Below are 17492 nucleotides of genomic sequence, written 5' to 3'. Positions count from 1 at the left end.
TTCCTTTCTTTCATTCTTTGTAGCTTATCATTCTTAGTAGCTCATACTCTCTGAGTACTCTTATATAGTTTAGTATATATAAGTGTATAAGATTAGACTAGTCCTGTAGTCTTGATCTTGTCTACTCTAGGTAGTCCTGTACTCTTAAGCTTACTCTATATACTCTACTCTTGTCTCACTCTCTCTCTCTACCTGTTCTACAAGTTCTAACTATGTTTCAGTACTTGTGTTCTGTATTTCTATTGTATAGGATAGTTATAGCCTGGGTCCTCTCACTAAGCCTTCAGGTCCCCTCTATACTGTTACTAACAATATGTTTAGGACTAGAATTGACACTAGTAGGGGCTTAGTACTCTGACTAGGTCTATGACTAGAAAAGAGGCTTTATACTCTAGGAAACAGGAAGGGAAGGAAAAGGGACTTTATACTCTTAGTAGACAGTAGACAATAATAGTAAATACTAGACAGTGACAGAGTAAGAGATAGTATAGTAAGGAATAAACTGTCTTAACAAACACTTTAACAATAGAGAGATACACATTATAGTAAGTATAACAAGTATACAACAAATATAGTATAGTTGATAGCTCAATTGTAACATCTGTTATACTAGTAGTAGTAGTTAATAGCTTAATTGTAACATCTGTTGTACTAGTAGAAATAGTATCTGTCAGTATAGAACCTGTAGCTCCTAAAGAGAATTATACTACAGTTCCAGATATTAGTAACAGTATTAAGATAGTACTTCCTTGTATAATTTCAGGACTAGGACAGTGAGTCCTTCTGTAGCTTGTTTCTTGACAGTGTTCTGGTGGAGTAATTACACAGTAGCTTCTAATCTTAGTAGTAGTACTAAGATAGTGTTCTCCTTGAACAATTTTAGGAATAGGATAGTAGGGGCTTCTACAGCTTGTTTCTAAACACTAGTTTAAGATTATGACAAGTGACAGAAAGGTTATGAGTAAGAGTAAGTCTGTAGATAATCTACTTAAAGTAGTACAGTAAAGTATATTCTTAAGTAGTAGAACCTTAATTGTAGACAGCTGACCAGACTCACAATAACACACAATACACTCTACTCTAGTACAACCATATACAATCTTTATGGCACATTCTCCTAGAAGCCTGAGACCTCTAATAAGGGTCTGTTAGGAGATTGAAGGTTGGCTAGCAGGTGGTAACAATCTTCTCATAAGCTCTTAAAAGAGAACAGGATATCTGTATAGTATTTGTGACACTCATAATTAACTAGGGTCTCACTATAGAGTACTGTAAATGTAAAGTAGATAGTAAATGTGTAGGGGGAAGCTAGGGGGAGGCTAACAATCTGGTAGCACAAGTGAAAGGCAGTAGATGAGAGGTAATCCCCAAATTTTGTAATGTTCAAAAAAAAGTGTAAAGACTGGAGCCTCACTCAAGAACACAGAACAGGCAAAGACCTAGGATTGGAGAGGTTGACCTAAGTACAGGAGCAAGTACAAAGATAATCTCTAAGTGTCTACAAATAGCCCTTTATATACTTAACTAAAGTCATGTGTGTAACCTCAGAGGTTACACAAATCACAACAACTGATAGACATACCATGGGTATTCATCTCCTCATGCTCTTTCTTCCTCTGCTTTGCAAGTTTGCCCCAGTATTTACATTCCTCTACAAACAGCAAACACTATTGGTATGAGATCGTTTTGGAGAGGTCAGCTCAACACTGATGTTGTGTGACCAGGTTGTCTTCTGCAGGTAGTGCAGCCTCTGCCTCGTTCTTTTTCAAACAGCATTTGTAACAGAAGACAATGAATGTGTTCTTGGGTCGTTTGATGTGGTCTTAGTCACTAAGACTTAGTCGTTGCTCAGTCCCTGCAAGTTGAATTGTGTGTGCCTGTCAGTTGTAAGGTTGTACGTGTTGTGTAGGTTGAGGTTGTGCTTGTGAGAGAAGTTGTGAGACTGTCTGGCTAAAGGTGTGAGCATGAGTATTAGCATTGATGTGAGTAGCTAACTGGAGCAAAGAGATGGATGTATTGCAATGGCGTGTAGCGAGTGTGAGCGGTGCACCGGGGTCGTGATCCAGAGTGTTGAACGAGATGATTTGGGCTGCAGGCAAAGCTGTGTTTGTACCTGCACGTTACATGCTCTGACTACGTCTTTCAATCAGAGGTACAGTGAACTGAGTTGTTGGGGATGACTGCAAAGGTGTATCTCTGGGACGTTCTGGCTCGAAGGGAGGAGGAGAAGTGGAAGGTGTGGACGGACTCAGCTCAGGAGGGGTGAGTGGTGGGCCACTGCTTCTGTTATTCGAAACAGTGTCATGACCGGCACTAGGTAATGTAAATGCATGTCAAGCATGGAATGGCAGGTGGGGAAGGAAAGTACGTGAGGGGTCGGAGAGAGGATTGCACCTTGGGAGTGGTTGTACATAGACATTGTTGCAAGCGTGTGCTTGCCGATTGTTGCTTGTGCTGCAGAGCGAGAAGAAGTATGTGAATGCATGGAATTATTGAAGAAATCGTTCAGCATTGGAAACAATGCGGATGCACGAATGCAAATTCAAAAAGGAAGGCAAACTAAAAGAAAAGGAGGACAACGAAGGAGAGGCAACTGCAGAGGAGCAGAAGGGAGACAAAAAAGTTGGGGAGAGAGAGATGAGCATCTATTGTGGTGCTTATTATGAAATGGACTGGCTGCTTACACTTTATGTTGAAGGCGGAAGGGGACGCTGAAGTCAGCTGTATAGTATGGTATGGTATGGTATGGTACTGGGTTGTGTCGTTGCAGGATCTGAGCTCAACACAGGCATCACAACGACTGATTAGAGAGACGAGTGCAGCGATGTTTATTGTCTACATAGTTGCAGGCAGTGTGCCTGCTGGCAAGCAGAGGACTGGACTGGAGGGAACAAAAGCGACGAGTGCCACCATTCACAGGGCAGAGGGTTGAGGGTAGGCAGAGGTCAAAGGCAAGCGACGAGGGCGAGTGTGGCACTCAAGATTTAAGTAAAGTCCCATGTGATATTCAACCATTACATAAGCTAAGTAACTCACTTTATATTTACTATACTATTATAATATACATGTTACATTTGAGTACTATACATTTATTAAGTTTATAACCTCTCAAACAGAGTTTCTATTTATTATAAACATTAATAGAACTTTAGTACACATTATAAGTGTAGAAAATGCTTTTATATTATATTATATAGTAGACACAAGTCTTTTTCTTCAAGTAAAATACTATAATAAAGTATTTACTCTCAATATATTTTTGTTAAAATATATTTACTCAATATATAAAGCTATTATAATACATATACTGTATTATATTCATTAATAATACTTTTAGAACCTTTATAAGATGTATAAGAATTATCTTTACTTTATAACCTTATTAAAATTCTTACAGTTACTATATAATTTATAAATAATGTGTATTCTACTATATAAGAACTATAAAGCTATATAAGAAAATGGACTTTTCCCTGACGTTTGCAGTCCGTGGCTTGATACAGTCTGCATGTAAGTTGTTGCAGCATTCCATCACAGTAATAATTCATAAATTTATTTTCCCCTTGATTCCTATACAATAAAGCAATCGACCTGTGTAAGTATGGAATCACAGCCAATGCATATGCCCCTGGAGTCGTTCAAACAGCCATGTGTGAGTTACCCCTCCGAGTTGCCGAATAACGCGATATGAACACCTGTTACTGTAATATTGCATGAAGAAATCATTTATACAAAAATGGCACTTTGTTATCAACTTTTTTGAGAAACAACATGACATATACCTTACATTTCAAACAGTTCTTGATGGTTATGACTTTGAATGCATCCAGGGCTTATTCCCCTTTCACCGGATGGTCACAAGCTGACATGAAGATAACAGTCTGTATCATTATTTCAACTGCCTCCAAATATAGGACATGAGAATACACTTTCATGATTGTATTGTGAACAAATGTAGAGTTTGTTTTAGTTGGATTTTTAGGCAGTCTTGCAGGAAATCGATATTCTCCAGCGACAAGCAATCCCAGCTTATCGGTCTGCAGTAACTAAATTGCTTATGCTGAGAGGCATTTCGCGAAGCAACTTTTCTTAAAGACAGCGAACAGTTGATTGTTTCATTAGAATGGACGGTAGCATATAGCAGGTAACCCCAATTCAACCACATTATCCTTCACATCTAAATGCTGTCTCCCGAGAAAGCAAAGTCACTTCTTTTGGGTGCGCTGGTATATTTCTACAGACACTATGTGTCTTTTTAATACCCAATCGTTATCATATGCTTGATCATGATCAGATTGCTATGTTCAAGGTTCAAGATGCATCAATCTAGCCGGAATTCTCGGCGCTTGGGCTATGCCGTGAAATCGACGAGTTCCTTGGCTTTCAAGCCTCCGACATAACTAAGTATAACTCGAGTTCCAAGGTCTGAAAGCATATATAAACTGGGATGAAAATCGACCTTGCTCGACTATATCCCATCATTCCTCCTGTCTGCAATGAGTTCGGCCCCGCAAATCTCGTTTGATACCTATGCACCAAAGGTTGCAATCGTCACAGGTGGTGCACAAGGAATAGGTTATGCTATCACTCGCAGATTAACAGATGACGGCTTTGACGTCGCTGTCAACGATATACCCGCAAAGCAGAAAGAACTGGATATTGTCGTTGAAGAAGTTCGCCAGAAGGGTCGACGTGCAATTGCTGTCCCAGGTGATGTATCCTCTGAACCTGATGTCGTCGTTCTAGTCGAGAGTACAGTTCGCGACCTCGGGAGCGTAGATATTGTTAGTGGCCGTTACTGTAATATTTAGTCTGCATCTAACCCGTCACGCAGATGGTTGCGAATGCAGGGGTCTTCTTCATCAGCGAATTCCTTGAACGTAGGTTTGAATTATTGATACCTGTATGCACGAACTCATGAATGTGTTCCTCACGTCAGTCCCTGTCGAGAGGTTTAACGATGTTTTCGACGTCAACGTCCGCGGAGTTTTTCTCTGTCTCAAGCATGCGGCTTTGCAAATGGTAAAGCAAAGACGCGGTGGACGACTAATAGGTTCGCCACGCACATTGAAGATCTTGCACCAGCATCTTACTTATATAATTGTACCATGTCAAGCGGCGAGTTCGGCTGCAGGCAAGCAGGGTACTGAGAATTTTCTTGTATTCCTCCGATACTGTCTGCTTAATTTTCAGACAGGCTTGGGTAATGTATCAGCTTATTCAGCTTCGAAGTTCGCAGTTCGAGGCCTAATTCAGTCTGCCTGTAAGCTGCTGCAGTTATTACAGCACTAAAAATAATACACTCACTTTCATCCCTTGATCTTACGATAAAGCAATCGATCTGCGTAAGTACGGAATCACGGCCAATGCATATGCTCCTGGAATCATTCATACACCTATGGGTAAGTCTCACATTCAAATTCCTAATTACTTTGACACGCACACCTGTTGACGTGTGACTCTTCCTAGCCAATGAGGTTATTGAAGATGAAGCTGCGGGAAAGGCGGTGAGCCAAATAAAAGGAAGACGTATAAAACTTCTGCACTCACTGGGTTATCTCCATAGACCGTGAGCGTCCGGCAGATCGCGAAACCAGAGGTTATCGCAGGCTTAGTTTCTTACCTCGCGAAGCCAGAATCGTATTTCGTAAATGGTATGTGCCATTTCACGTCTTATTCACAGTACTGAGTTGTGTCTGCTCTTTGCAGGTCAGACTATCACCATCGATGGAGGTAGCTATCATTTTGATTAAGTGTCCCTAATTCCGGGGCGTTACACAACGCAGTTCAGGTCCTTGTTTGCGAGTTGTCCATTTATACTGATGCCCGAATTCTTATCGGAAGTAGAATATATGCCTGTTACCAATTATATCTTGCATTGTCTTGACAGTTCTGGATCGAATGCAGACCGCCATTTCAATTGAGCATGTCCAACTCCTTAAAACGATGGAAAGTAACCGCACAGATATATGAGCAACGGGCTTCTTCTGTTGTTAGGCTAGTGCATATTGAATATGTAGTTCAATGAGTGGCAGCCATGAGTTGAACGATAGTCGAAGGCCGAACTGCCTTCGCCCGATTTTAATTCACTGAGAGATCTAGATTTGGTACGGTCATGTTCAATCTAGCATCAGCCTGCAGAATTCAACCGTGCCACTCACATACTCTGACACAAAATACGCGAACACATAAAGCGCCTTGCTAAGTTATAGTTCAATCGTGTCCTTCGGTTTGAACTTCCTTCCTGCCCGCTCCGCTGCACGGAACCTGAACTGGTTTCCGTACAATTCAAACTCCATTTGAGGAATAGCATTCAGATCCAACGTTTGGGATCCCAATGCAGCACTTCTATCATCTGATTGCCCACTTGATGATGGAGTTGACACGAGGGAACGTACGTCGTATAAAGGTATCCTGAATGTGAAAATGGAGCCTTGCTTTGGGATCACTTGGCATAGACTGGTGAGAAACTTTACAAAAAAACGAATGGTGCATGACCTACGTTTCAATTGATCCTTTATGGATATAACTTTGAAGGCATTCTCAGTCTCGTGAACTACTATTCCTGATAATCCCACGAGGCATGGATTCTTCGCTTGCTTCACTGAATGTTCAGAAGTTAACATGCAGGTAACATAACTTAAACTGTTTTCATCACTTACCTCTAAGTATAGAACCATGGAAATCTGCTTTCACGAGTTTTGGATGCATAGATGCAGAGTTCGGCATTGATGGATTTTCGGGCAGTTTTGTAGGGAGAGGACCGAGTCCGAGCAATTCAGACATGTAGCCCAGCCATAAATGATGGAGCGGAACAAACAGTTCATATCTGTTCTTCATAATGAGCTTTCATATTTTCGCAACATGCGAGTACAAAAGCGAACCTCCTCTGTGATTTCTCGAATCTCCATAGCGCCTTAAACCTCGCCTCCTTCTTACTGATCAATCCCAACTTCTTTCGTTCTCGTTCCTTCGCTCGGCGACTCTTTGTCTCCTCGCGTTGTTGTTTGAGTCGACTGTCACGGGCAGGGTTCTCAAGAAGAATAGGCTTGTTTTTGACTCTGTTTTCGTAGAGAGCCTTTGGATCGAGATTTCTTGACTTGCTGAGGTGAGATTCTACGAAGGTCGGTACGAATGGCTGAGCTGAAGAAAATTTCAGCCGTTCATTCTGTGAAATGTCACCATTAAAATCATTCTTTTTCTCCTATTTTCCACACATACTTTGGTGTTTGTTGATGGAAAAGTCTGATATGGATTAAGAGACTGTTTAGACGGACCGGGAGCATTTGAGGACATGGAAGAAACGAGGGAAACGTGCGCTGAGATGAGGTCATGCATACACAGACACTCAGGGGCCCCATTTGGGACTTCTCCGTGTCGTCTTTCAGGTTCTCGTCCACGTCCACCACGACCGCAAGCACTCTCAAGGCCAAGGCTCGTCGTTGTACAGCCTAAAGCAAGACGATAGGCTGTGATTTCGGCTTTGCGCGGTCTTGCGGTGCAAACATGTCTTCAGCGGTTGCAACTTCTCCGGAGAAGAAATCGTTCCCCGTCGTGGGCGAACGAAGCAATACGTCGTCGACGCCCAATCGGTATCCTTACGCCATCAAGACAACATCGAGCGCGATCCTTACGCGTTCGAATAGTACTGGATATGCGGCATCTCATCAACACGTTTATATACCCAATACACCGAGTCCCGGCGGAACAACTGCTAAGCATCGGCACAGCAAGTCAGACTTATCTCGCCCTTCTCCAAGGCCTCTCCCTATACCACCTTCATTGGAATCGTCACCCACGAAGAATTATAAGGGACATGGCTACACGTCGTCAGAAGAATTGGTTTTTCCGTCAGTGTCGGTGAGAGCGAGGGCAGATACACTCCCGAGTACACCGAACCCGCCCCCACCCTCCCCGGTGAAAGTTGATGAGCTTCCTTCCAATCCGAGAGTCTGGACAACTTCTCAGCTTGCTTCTTACTTGATAACTGCTCTTCGTGTGAGGTCGGGCGAAGTATTGCCTTTGCCGCTTCAGGTTGCGAAGGACATCGCGGCTTTCGTCAAGGAAGCTCGTCTCAATGGTCGGTCGTTCCTCCGTCTCAATGAACAGGATCTCGAGTCGTAAGCTTTTGTTCTCTTGCGGTTATTTTCTAGCTAATCTAAGCAACTTATATTGATAGAATGGGGATCAACAATCTCTGGCGTGAGGCACTACTTAATGCCTCCCGAAACCTCCGTCAGAACGTTTTGAAAGGACGTATCTGGGGTATCGAGGATGATGCTAATGAGTCGTCGCGGGTTCTACCTTACAGAAACTGCTTCAATTCTTCTTCGTCTTCTATTGACGAAATATCTGGCTCACAAGAGTCAACTCCTAATAAGACGAACGAGCGGAAAGGTCGCGTTCGTGGACTCATCGCAAGCCTCGAGCGTACGTCTAGCTCCGGATCGAGCTTTAGCAACCACGGAAGTTCCACGAGTGAAGGCGATGTTATCCCTAGCGCTTGGGCCGATGAGGAAGCAGCGTTCGCAAGCGGGTCGGAGGCCAGTGACATTGAAGATCGCAATTCGCGTAAATACGCGAAACGACCTTTACCTGTGCCAACTGTCCCGCCTGTAGATGTACTTCATGCGAAACATGGGAGCGACGAAGTCGCCAGTCGCGAAGCAGAACCGTCAGTCGAGGATTTACTTAATTCGAATTCCTTTTCGATGTCCGATAGTTGGGGTGCTAAGGCTTGGGAGGACATAAACATTGGTGAAACCGTTAAGCGCATTAGTCCGGAGAACGAAGACAAGATGTCTGGTACTCACGGCGATATCTTTGAGCATTATGGAAATTCTCGGTCTGGTAGCGGTAAAACAAGTGATGCCCGTAAAGCAGAGACGCATAAGCAGATTAGGGACATATTCGCTCGTCCCCTACCCTCGCGTCCTCTCCCTTCTCCAGCCAAGTCGAGTGTGCCATCACCGATCCTTAGTACATCGCCGTTCCGGGTCGTTGAGAAGGTGGACAGGAGCACACAGACTAATGTGGAGGTTCCGGAGCCGGCTGCCGCTCGGACTGACGATCGAGACGCCGACGCAGCTGTGTCAGATGATCCTGACTCGCTAGAGAAAGCCTTATCTCTGCTGGAACAGTTCAGAAAGCGAATCGCTGAAGTTGAGGAGAAGCTTAGCATTCTGGAACAGAAAGACGCGGAGCAGGCACACGTAGAACACCGATCACAAGGCATTGGGACCGACACTCATCCCGCATCCGCACCCGCACCAGTTCCCGTGCCTGTAATTTCAATGGAATCAAGATCTATCCAAGTGGAAGTTCATCAAGAAAGCATGGAGCTCGGCTCTCCGTCCGAAAAATCGAAGCTTACTCAGACAGACGGCGCCGCTGGCACCATAGAGTGTTCTTCAGCTTCTACACCGATATCACAACATTCTTCGGCCAGCGTTCAAGACTCCGACCACTTGGTTTCCCCACACCCTGATGACGGATCTGACTGGCGAAGGTATTTTGACGGCCATGAATGGGATCCGATTGAGAATGGAATTCGGTCTTACGTCCTTATGGTCGGCTTTGGTGTCTGTGCCGTCGTTCTCTCCACAATATTGAAGCGTCTGGCGGGAAAGAAGCCTTAATCATCTCCTCACCTAAGATCAGCACTCCCCCCGGAACAACTTAATTGATACCATTCATTGCCAATACCCGGTGTCAACAGCCATACGCGATCAACATGCTCTACTCAGTGCTTTATATTGCCTCTCGGACTTTCTGCTATGTTGCAGCGCTCTATTCGCGCTCGTTCGTTCAGTTTGGCAGCGCGCCCACTTCACCGGCATTGCTTCGTTGGGCCATCTTCCTTCCCCGTATCTTTGATCGTCTTCGACTTCCGCGCTTCCATTTTAACCCCACTACCTAGCCCCCCGCTATTGAGAAAAGTATTTAAATTGCGAGGGGAAGGGCAGGAACATCGGTTTTACCGCGTTCCTTTCCTTTTTGTCGCCTATCTTATTTTGGTTCCCTCGCTATACGTCGTATGTCGGCATTGATGCACGCCTATGCCCTTGCTATCTCCGCCCTGTCTTGCTTTTTCCGCTCTCGGGTTCTCGGGTCGCTCGTTAATACCCACGTCTTACTCATTAAGTTTCAATCTCTCTGATTGTCCCCCCTATCTTGACCAGTAACTCATGTTTCACGACCACTAACGAATGCCTTTACACGACCATTCACGACATCGACATGCCACTGTTCTGTGTCTCATCTTGCAATTTGTACGTATAGTACAAGCCCTGTATGACCTTGTACTATCTATATATTTGAAATAGGCCTTTTCTTGTTTTGATAATTAGTACGTGAATGCTATCCCGCCTACGAGAGCATGTAAATAAAAAGCACGTTGTCGAGCACGAGTATTTGAAACGTCTAAGCGTTAAAAGTCACGGTCGTGAAGCAGAAAAACAGCATCAAGCAACGTGGAACGTAAATATATCTGCCAAGCTCAAACGCAGCATCCAAAAATAGATAAATGCGGAATTTCCGCGTCTACATGGTTGTCGAAAACGTGCATCGAGAAGCTCCCGCCAATGTTCGAGCCCCCTTTGCCGAAGGGAGGAGGTGATACAGGAGTTAGTTACTTAGTCGTTAACGAAGGTCGAGGCTTCTCTATTACGACGGTTGCTCGCCTCGACGTCGGTCGTTACAGGCTGATTCGAATTCGCAAGATAAGGTTCAGATGTTCCAAAGACGGAAGAGTAAGGACATACTGCAAAGCGAGCATCAAGCCGTAGCCAACCGTAGCAACCACCTTTAGAACATGTCAAAATACGCGCTGGAGATGAACAAAGGAAGCGTCAAAGAACTTACCAAAGCCGAAATTATGCTCGCAGGAACGCCGTTCTTCAAAAAGTCAACGTTTGATAAGTACAATTGACCCAGGTCGTCCTCCTGTGTTGCTCTGAAACGTAAAGGTATTTAAAAAGTTTGATCGAGAGGATTCGTGAACTTTGTACGTACGCCGTTTGGTTCGGGAATCCAGACACAGGCATACCCATGCCGGTGGAGCAAACAAGTCCCGTAAGGAATATGAGCAGGCGTTGGTGATTACCGGGTAAGTTGTTCCCCACTTCTTTAGCGATCGGTACTAAGAGGACGCTGGCAATAGTGTGGCTGATAAAGGTAGAAATGACCTGCGATGGTGCGCGTGAATTTTGGGTGGCGACTTGGCTTCCCCGACAGGCTCACCAGGACAACAAATGTTAGCGCCAAAACCACCTCTGGCAAGGGACGTCCGCCCATGGTGTCTCGGATCCCATCGCCCAGGATGCTTAGCAGACCGGAGCTTGTCACACCTTTACCGAGAGCAATGCCTCCCATGGCCAAAAATACGACGGTCCATAGGAATTGTTCAAAGTCATCCTTCGTACAACAAATTAGTCCTTGAAACGTGTAAGCGGCCGGGTTTCATACCTTCCGCAGCACGCCAGTAGAGAAGAATGTGACGATAGGTATTATGGCGATGATACCCATGTCACCAATGAAACTTTCTATCTTCTTCTCGATGCACCATAGTACTATTGTGAAGATACACACGAATGTCACCCAGTACTGTTTCAGAGTGAACTTCTCCCTTGTAGGTCGTATCTCTTTAATTACGAGATCTTCCCCGTCCACAGTACGAGAGGGCGAATAGCTCGTCAGAAGCAACAGCCAGATGAGTAAGATTGAAATGCCTGATACCGGCAAGGCGACAGCAAACCACTGGCTCCAGTCAAGAGGTTCATCCATTTCATCCAGAGCAATTAAATTCTGTGGCGAAGAAATCGGCGAACTTTGTCCTCCAATATTAGCCGCTAGAGCAATCCCCATCTGAAAGTAGACAAAAGCATGTGCATAAGTTTAAACTCAAATCAGACAGAAGACTAGGGCGTTATTACTATCAAACAGGGTGCGAAGCTGGCTTTCGGAGGCAAATTCCTAAGAATCGGCTGAAGGGCGGTAAGTACAAAGAGATGTTCATTATTAGAAATAAAACTCACTTTAATCAAGGTGAAACATAACGTTGGGGCGGCCACATTGCTGAAATAATTACGAGGGTTAGTAAATAAGACTAAGGGTAAGTTTCAAACCTACCTTATCCACATGCTTGCGAAACACGATACACCCATAAATGCCAGAAGAACAATACTCGGCTTTGTCCCAGCCAGACTCAATAAACGTGTAATTATGACGCGGTCGATATTTGTCTTGCTTAATGCCGAGGCGATAGTGAAACCCCCTATTAGAAGCATGATTGTTGGCGAGAACATCTGCGAAAAAACAAATCTGGCAATTCTGTGAGTATTTAACACTCAGACAAAATAACATACACGCACTTCGTTGCTTCCGGAGTCGTCAAACGGGTTCCCTGACCGTCGGTCGAGATAAAGACGCGGAAAATGACGAGGAGCAGCGGTACAAGTATGGACGTTACAAACAATGGAATTGCCTGAAGCAAACTTTAATTCAAAAACAGGGAAATCACGAGAACACAAACACACCTCAGTCGCCCACAGTACAGTGCTGAATACGAGTATCGCGAAGCAGTTATTTGCTTCCGTGCTGGGATAAATTCGGCTATTCAACAGCACTATGAAGACAATAACAGCTGCGACGAAAAAGGCGGCTTTGGCCGTAAACCTGAGCCGTCCAACTGGAGTGGGAAGGGTCAGTGCCGCACTTTCCTCCTGTTCAACATGTCCGCCGAGTGCCTTCACTTGTCCGTCGTGCGCACCACGCCGTTCTTGGCTGATCATCGTGCGCCACACAGTGTCTCTTTCCCATGCAATGTGTTCGCGCTGGAATACTTTAAGTTGGCGTGCTGCTGCCAATACATCGTCGCGAGTAATGCACTTCGCGTACAGAAGGACTAGACGGTTAATGGCATTATTCAATCTATCTTTCGTAACCTGTCGGAAAGGGTATGCATCCTCAACTACATCATGCATGTAATGATCTTTGAGCTATAACGATAGTCGACCTTCAGACGAGCAAATGGGGGAGACGTGATAAACCTTACTTCACTGTATGTAATCTTGTCGTACCTGCGGTACAAAATAAGTTCAAGAATACACAGAAGATTTGAATCTTCGTACTTTTTAAGAATTTTTCGGAAACCAGAATAATTCAATTCCACGTACGCCCTCAAAGACGTAAGTGAGTTATATAGAATAGTTATTCGCCTCTTGAAGAGGGCCCGGGTATCGAAGGCATAGCTCGATTTCGACGTCCAAATCGTGTCCTTCCCAATAAGCGAAGAACGTACGCTTCCCGTGGGTTTCACGACGTTAAAAATGTTAGCCAAAGCAGTTCGTGCACGTGCTGGGGAAGTTGACGACCCACGGAGGTCGCCTGTACTAGACCCTATCGCATTGCCCTCCGGAATTTGAGTAAGAGATGCAAGGCTGGCCTCCAGATCATAATTGTCTTCACTCGAGGATACGCTAAGTCGGCGTAAAGTTTTTGATCTTGCTGAGTCCTGAGACATTGACGCAATTAGGCCAGCTAATAAAGATTAGTCTAGAGAATCATGATAACTTAGCTCGCAACGCACCAGGCGGCGGATGCATCCTTCCGTCAGACTTTGTACGTCTGCGGGGCGATATGGGGCGCTTATTTCCCCTCTCTCGGCTCAGAGACTTCCTGTTCCGATCGTCATCGTCATCATCGTCATCGTCGTCCTCTTCATCCACGTATCGGTCGTCAGAAACGTTCTCCTCATCCTTCATTTTAACCAGCTCTTCTAGACCTTCGAGGTCTGCTAAGAGCGTGCGCTCCTGCGCCTCATAGAACTTGGTTATTTTCTGCAGTTCTTTATCCAGAAGTGGGACGAAGAAGCTATCAGTTGGTGAAGACCCGTCATGGCCCATTAGAGCTGAACGCTCATTGGACTCGATGTCGTCAGGGTGTTGGCTTCGAAGTTCATGTTGTCTCTTCTCAAGCTGATATATACTCTTCTTCAGAGCTGAATATCTGGGGATGCATCCCTATTAGAATTAATAACGCTGTTATTTGTTTGAAATGACCTCACGCGATGTATTCGTCCCACCAATCCGCCACAGCATTAAACTTAAGAGAGTTGCTGTCCTGGCTGTCATCATACACATCATAGCATTATTTGGAGGTGTTGCTTGCCTAAACTTCATTATTTCAGACCGAGAATAGTCAGGCAATGAGTTCTGCTGCTGCAAGGGCTGTAACTGAATCGCCTCCGCCCGATAGTCGTGATCTGTGCCGTAAGAAGCACTCTGCCTTCTACGGCTCCACAGTCTCCCAAGAAGCGTAATGATGCTCTACTACTCGGAAAATGCTCACGTTTGTTCGACGAGTGATGACAGAAGGAAACAGAGCAGCACAACTGGCTCATGTACTTTGCCCATACACCAGCGGCACTGCAGTGATCGCTTAGTCACGTGATAGACTATACTACCATATTAGGAAATGCCAGGTGTGCAGCTAAAATTCAAAGGAAGGAAAAAAGCCTTGTACTGTACAGACCACTTGCCGAGGCTCCTTCGTCATAGCACCGCAGCTTAAAAGTACTTCTCAATGTGGTTGTCTCCCTCAGTCTAGGCCACCTGTATGTTTTCTGTTATCTGAGATGGGCTTGTCCAGACACGGAACACCACTCCGAGTTGCTGTGTAGGCCGACTGGCTAGTCACTTGTGCTTTCTGTGATCTAGTCATTTATAGGCGACTGTGTGCGAGGGCAGTGTGGAAGCCAATGGTTTGGACTTGGTCTATGCCAAATGAGGTCGCTTCTCGAAGTAACAGGTAGACGGAGGTAAGCGTGGTGACTTCAAGTATTTACGTCGCACGGTTATCGCGCGCCCGCTTACTGAACCTTCTGTATGTGCATTTTCCGATTCGAAGCAGACTCTTCTCTAGCTGTATTGTGTACACATGCTGCCATAGGATATTCGATCTTCGACGTTTCCTGAAATGGACCCTCTAGCCGGTTCTAAACGGCAAGAATCCTACTCCCATCACCTCGGGATGCTGGAAATGAACAGTAGGAACTATCCCGCCCTTTCGCTTGGGTTCGTTTATCCGCAGCTAGTGGAAACAGGGAGGCGCGGCAGAAGAAGCTTTCTATGTATTCAAATGCTAACGTAGGAAGTGTGGTCGGATTCTCTTGCGTGATCCGTATCTCTCTCTGCTTACTGCCATTATTATCTCTGGCTGCAACCAGTGCGTCGGCATCGGGAACAACATGACTCCGTGGACTGAACGACCCCTCAGGATAATTCCGGTGAGTAGAGAAAGAATTTAATAAGTGCCGCCGCAAAGTTCTTGTGAAAAAGATGTTTACCAAGAACCCCATTCGGCATGCTGAAAGGAATTCAACACAAGATTCTCTCGAGGACGCTCAAGACAATAAGCCAGGACCGAGGCATAGGAGGTGCGAAGACAGTCAATGCGAAGCAGCTTCCTCCGATTATCATTTCAGCATCATGATATAACAGAGGTCCGTTTCACCCGACTCGAATTGTCACCTCTTCATGTCAGCGTTTGCTTGAGTCTCCGAATTACTTTCATGGGACTACAGTAACGGCACGTTTCTTAGTAGGGTTCGGTGCTTGATATCTCCTCTTCCACTTGCATCTCCACATCTTCACAAGCAGTTTGAGCGGCCGAAGTTTATTTTGTCGAAATGATGGTAAGTGGGCGTCTAGCGATTCTGATAGAGCTCCGCTGGACGTTCATGGGAATGACACATGGCCGAGGTCGAGGAAGCGGAGAAGATCATTGATGGGAATTTACCTCTTAAGATCTCGATGTCCGCCTCGCACGCAGTGGAGGTAAACGTATGGCACGTTTTCAGCATTCGAGAAATTCTCGATCAGTCTGGGTCCGTTCCGTCTTCCGTTAGCCATTAAAACCCGCTCGTTATTGTTCTCGCTTATTCTGACCTGGCAAGGAACATCGAACTCTTTACGAAGGGGAGCTAGCGGCTCAAGAAGTCCGATGACCCTAGAACTTTACACTGCTGAAATACCAAGATTATACACAAGCACTAGTTACATAGCTTCATGTGGGATGACATCCGGTATAGATGAGAGTCCGATCCGGCGAAAATAATTAGAAAGAACGTGAAGTGTTTCTGTAAGATGGAAGCTAGGTAATGTCCCAAGAGTCCGTAATATCGATGTCCCTTTGATGGTAGGAGGTGAACGCATTGAAAGACTTCCTAGTCACGTCTAGGCAACTTCGCCCGGCTAGGCGGTTTCGGATAGCGTTGGTTTATCAACCAAGACCTGGAACGTGGAAATCAGGGATGAATAATCCTAACAAAGGTACCAGCACTTCAGTGCTCCGAATAAAGAACCAACGAACGAACATACAGTCAAGTAGTGGCGAGTGACCTGAATGGTTTAAGTTGGTAAAAGGCTACAGGGACAACGAAATTAGAAGAAAGTCATGCTCCTGGATGCGGGAAGTGATAGAAGGGCCGTCGCCGGATTAATAGTAAGGGGTACACCCAAATCCGAAGAGGTATATCCGTAAGGAGATTCCGGTTAAAGTTCGAGAATATCAGGTTGTAATCAAAATTATGGACCAAGAAAAGAAAGTAAAGAGCAATGATATGTATACAAATGCATAAACAATTAAAGGGTAAACAAACAATTAGATCCTTTGGATACAACTCTGAAACCTGTTTGACAGCCGCAAGGGCACAAATTGCTACAGGTTGTTCTATTGGCTCCGTGAGGTGATAGCAAGGCCTTTTGCCTACTCCATGCACAACAGATGCACAAGATAGGGCAAACGTTCCGAAAGCAAGTCAACTGATCTGGTCGAGCGAGTAAAGAAATATGGGAAGCACATTAAGAAACCATGACATTCGCGAAGACTCGAGGTCTCCAGTGCAGAGCACTGAATTCTTTAACCCGATGGCCTCGATGACAACATAAGTCATCAGCTGCCCTTGCTTAGTTGGTCCTCCAAACGAGGGGAAGGAGAATGGAAGCTGTCCGCCGGTGCCCTGTCATTCCGACTCCCTCGACCACCTGGAGGCGTCAAAGACTGCGCGTCTTCCCGTCTAGAAGGACTACTGGCACCAAAACGGTAAGTCGAGAACTCAATACCGGGTTGCTGCGGACGGTGCATGTGTAGAGACTGGTTCCCTTCGTATGTGTGGTATCCCAACGGCGAAGACGTTCGTGATTCGGTGTGCGGCCGCCAGGGTGCAGCTGGCATGGAGGCAGTAAAAGAGCGTGGCGTCCGGCTAACTTCGTCCAAAACATCCCGATTTCGTATGTCATCGGAGGGTGTCACTCCATACTGTTCTCTCGATGGCTCAATGCGAGACAAAGACGCAACTGTAATCTAAATATAAACATGAGTTTGAACATGAGGAAAAATGACTGACATACATGATGATGCATGAACTTCTTGAGCGACAGGAGTCGATTCGCCTTTCAGGCGTTTTGAAGGATGCAGGTCTTGGTAGTGCT

The 17492-nt window shown here is 45.3% G+C and overlaps 6 protein-coding genes across 6 annotated transcripts; 3 read left to right on the top strand and 3 right to left on the bottom strand.

The window, feature by feature from the left end:
* Nucleotides 1-2120: 2120 nt before the first annotated feature.
* Nucleotides 2121-2512, bottom strand: FOMMEDRAFT_152105 (uncharacterized protein; the record flags this gene model as incomplete). The annotated part of the gene is made up of 2 exons (XM_007262997.1): nucleotides 2121-2313; nucleotides 2418-2512. 2 exons carry the CDS (start codon nucleotides 2510-2512, stop codon nucleotides 2121-2123), a joined length of 288 nt encoding a protein of 95 aa, XP_007263059.1.
* A 1978-nt stretch (nucleotides 2513-4490) lies between these two features.
* Nucleotides 4491-5753, top strand: FOMMEDRAFT_165494 (NAD-binding protein; the record flags this gene model as incomplete). Its single annotated transcript, XM_007262996.1, has 9 exons — nucleotides 4491-4784; nucleotides 4835-4880; nucleotides 4940-5053; nucleotides 5117-5143; nucleotides 5198-5263; nucleotides 5334-5402; nucleotides 5470-5507; nucleotides 5567-5654; nucleotides 5710-5753. Exons 1-9 carry the CDS (start codon nucleotides 4497-4499, stop codon nucleotides 5751-5753), a joined length of 780 nt encoding a protein of 259 aa, XP_007263058.1. The 5' UTR covers nucleotides 4491-4496.
* Nucleotides 5754-5818: 65 nt separating this feature from the next.
* FOMMEDRAFT_165493 (RNase P/MRP, p29 subunit) lies at nucleotides 5819-7296 on the bottom strand (the record flags this gene model as incomplete). The annotated part of the gene is made up of 7 exons (XM_007262995.1): nucleotides 5819-5892; nucleotides 5964-6098; nucleotides 6162-6448; nucleotides 6503-6604; nucleotides 6663-6829; nucleotides 6885-7168; nucleotides 7222-7296. The coding sequence occupies 5 exons, from the start codon at nucleotides 7294-7296 to the stop codon at nucleotides 6207-6209; spliced, it is 870 nt and encodes a 289-aa protein (XP_007263057.1). The 3' UTR covers nucleotides 5819-5892; nucleotides 5964-6098; nucleotides 6162-6206.
* Nucleotides 7297-7410: 114 nt separating this feature from the next.
* On the top strand, nucleotides 7411-10218 carry FOMMEDRAFT_17264 (uncharacterized protein). The gene is made up of 2 exons (XM_007262994.1): nucleotides 7411-8120; nucleotides 8180-10218. The coding sequence occupies exons 1-2, from the start codon at nucleotides 7507-7509 to the stop codon at nucleotides 9636-9638; spliced, it is 2073 nt and encodes a 690-aa protein (XP_007263056.1). The 5' UTR covers nucleotides 7411-7506; the 3' UTR covers nucleotides 9639-10218.
* A 46-nt stretch (nucleotides 10219-10264) lies between these two features.
* Nucleotides 10265-14363, bottom strand: FOMMEDRAFT_117750 (SPX-domain-containing protein). The gene is made up of 16 exons (XM_007262993.1): nucleotides 14170-14363; nucleotides 14066-14116; nucleotides 13589-14007; nucleotides 13131-13539; nucleotides 13055-13079; nucleotides 12537-12998; nucleotides 12372-12484; nucleotides 12130-12321; nucleotides 12036-12075; nucleotides 11934-11984; nucleotides 11467-11865; nucleotides 11242-11415; nucleotides 11014-11186; nucleotides 10864-10954; nucleotides 10764-10804; nucleotides 10265-10703 (listed from the first exon to the last, which is right to left on the bottom strand). The coding sequence occupies exons 1-16, from the start codon at nucleotides 14178-14180 to the stop codon at nucleotides 10697-10699; spliced, it is 2658 nt and encodes an 885-aa protein (XP_007263055.1). The 5' UTR covers nucleotides 14181-14363; the 3' UTR covers nucleotides 10265-10696.
* A 1389-nt stretch (nucleotides 14364-15752) lies between these two features.
* On the top strand, nucleotides 15753-16006 carry FOMMEDRAFT_152100 (uncharacterized protein; the record flags this gene model as incomplete). The annotated part of the gene is made up of 2 exons (XM_007262992.1): nucleotides 15753-15902; nucleotides 15956-16006. 2 exons carry the CDS (start codon nucleotides 15753-15755, stop codon nucleotides 16004-16006), a joined length of 201 nt encoding a protein of 66 aa, XP_007263054.1.
* Between the last annotated feature and the right edge of the window lie 1486 nt (nucleotides 16007-17492).

This window comes from Fomitiporia mediterranea (assembly GCF_000271605.1).
Source record: "Fomitiporia mediterranea MF3/22 unplaced genomic scaffold FOMMEscaffold_2, whole genome shotgun sequence".
NCBI classification, from domain to species: domain Eukaryota; kingdom Fungi; phylum Basidiomycota; class Agaricomycetes; order Hymenochaetales; family Hymenochaetaceae; genus Fomitiporia; species Fomitiporia mediterranea.
This window is presented reverse-complemented; position numbering and strand designations above follow the sequence as displayed.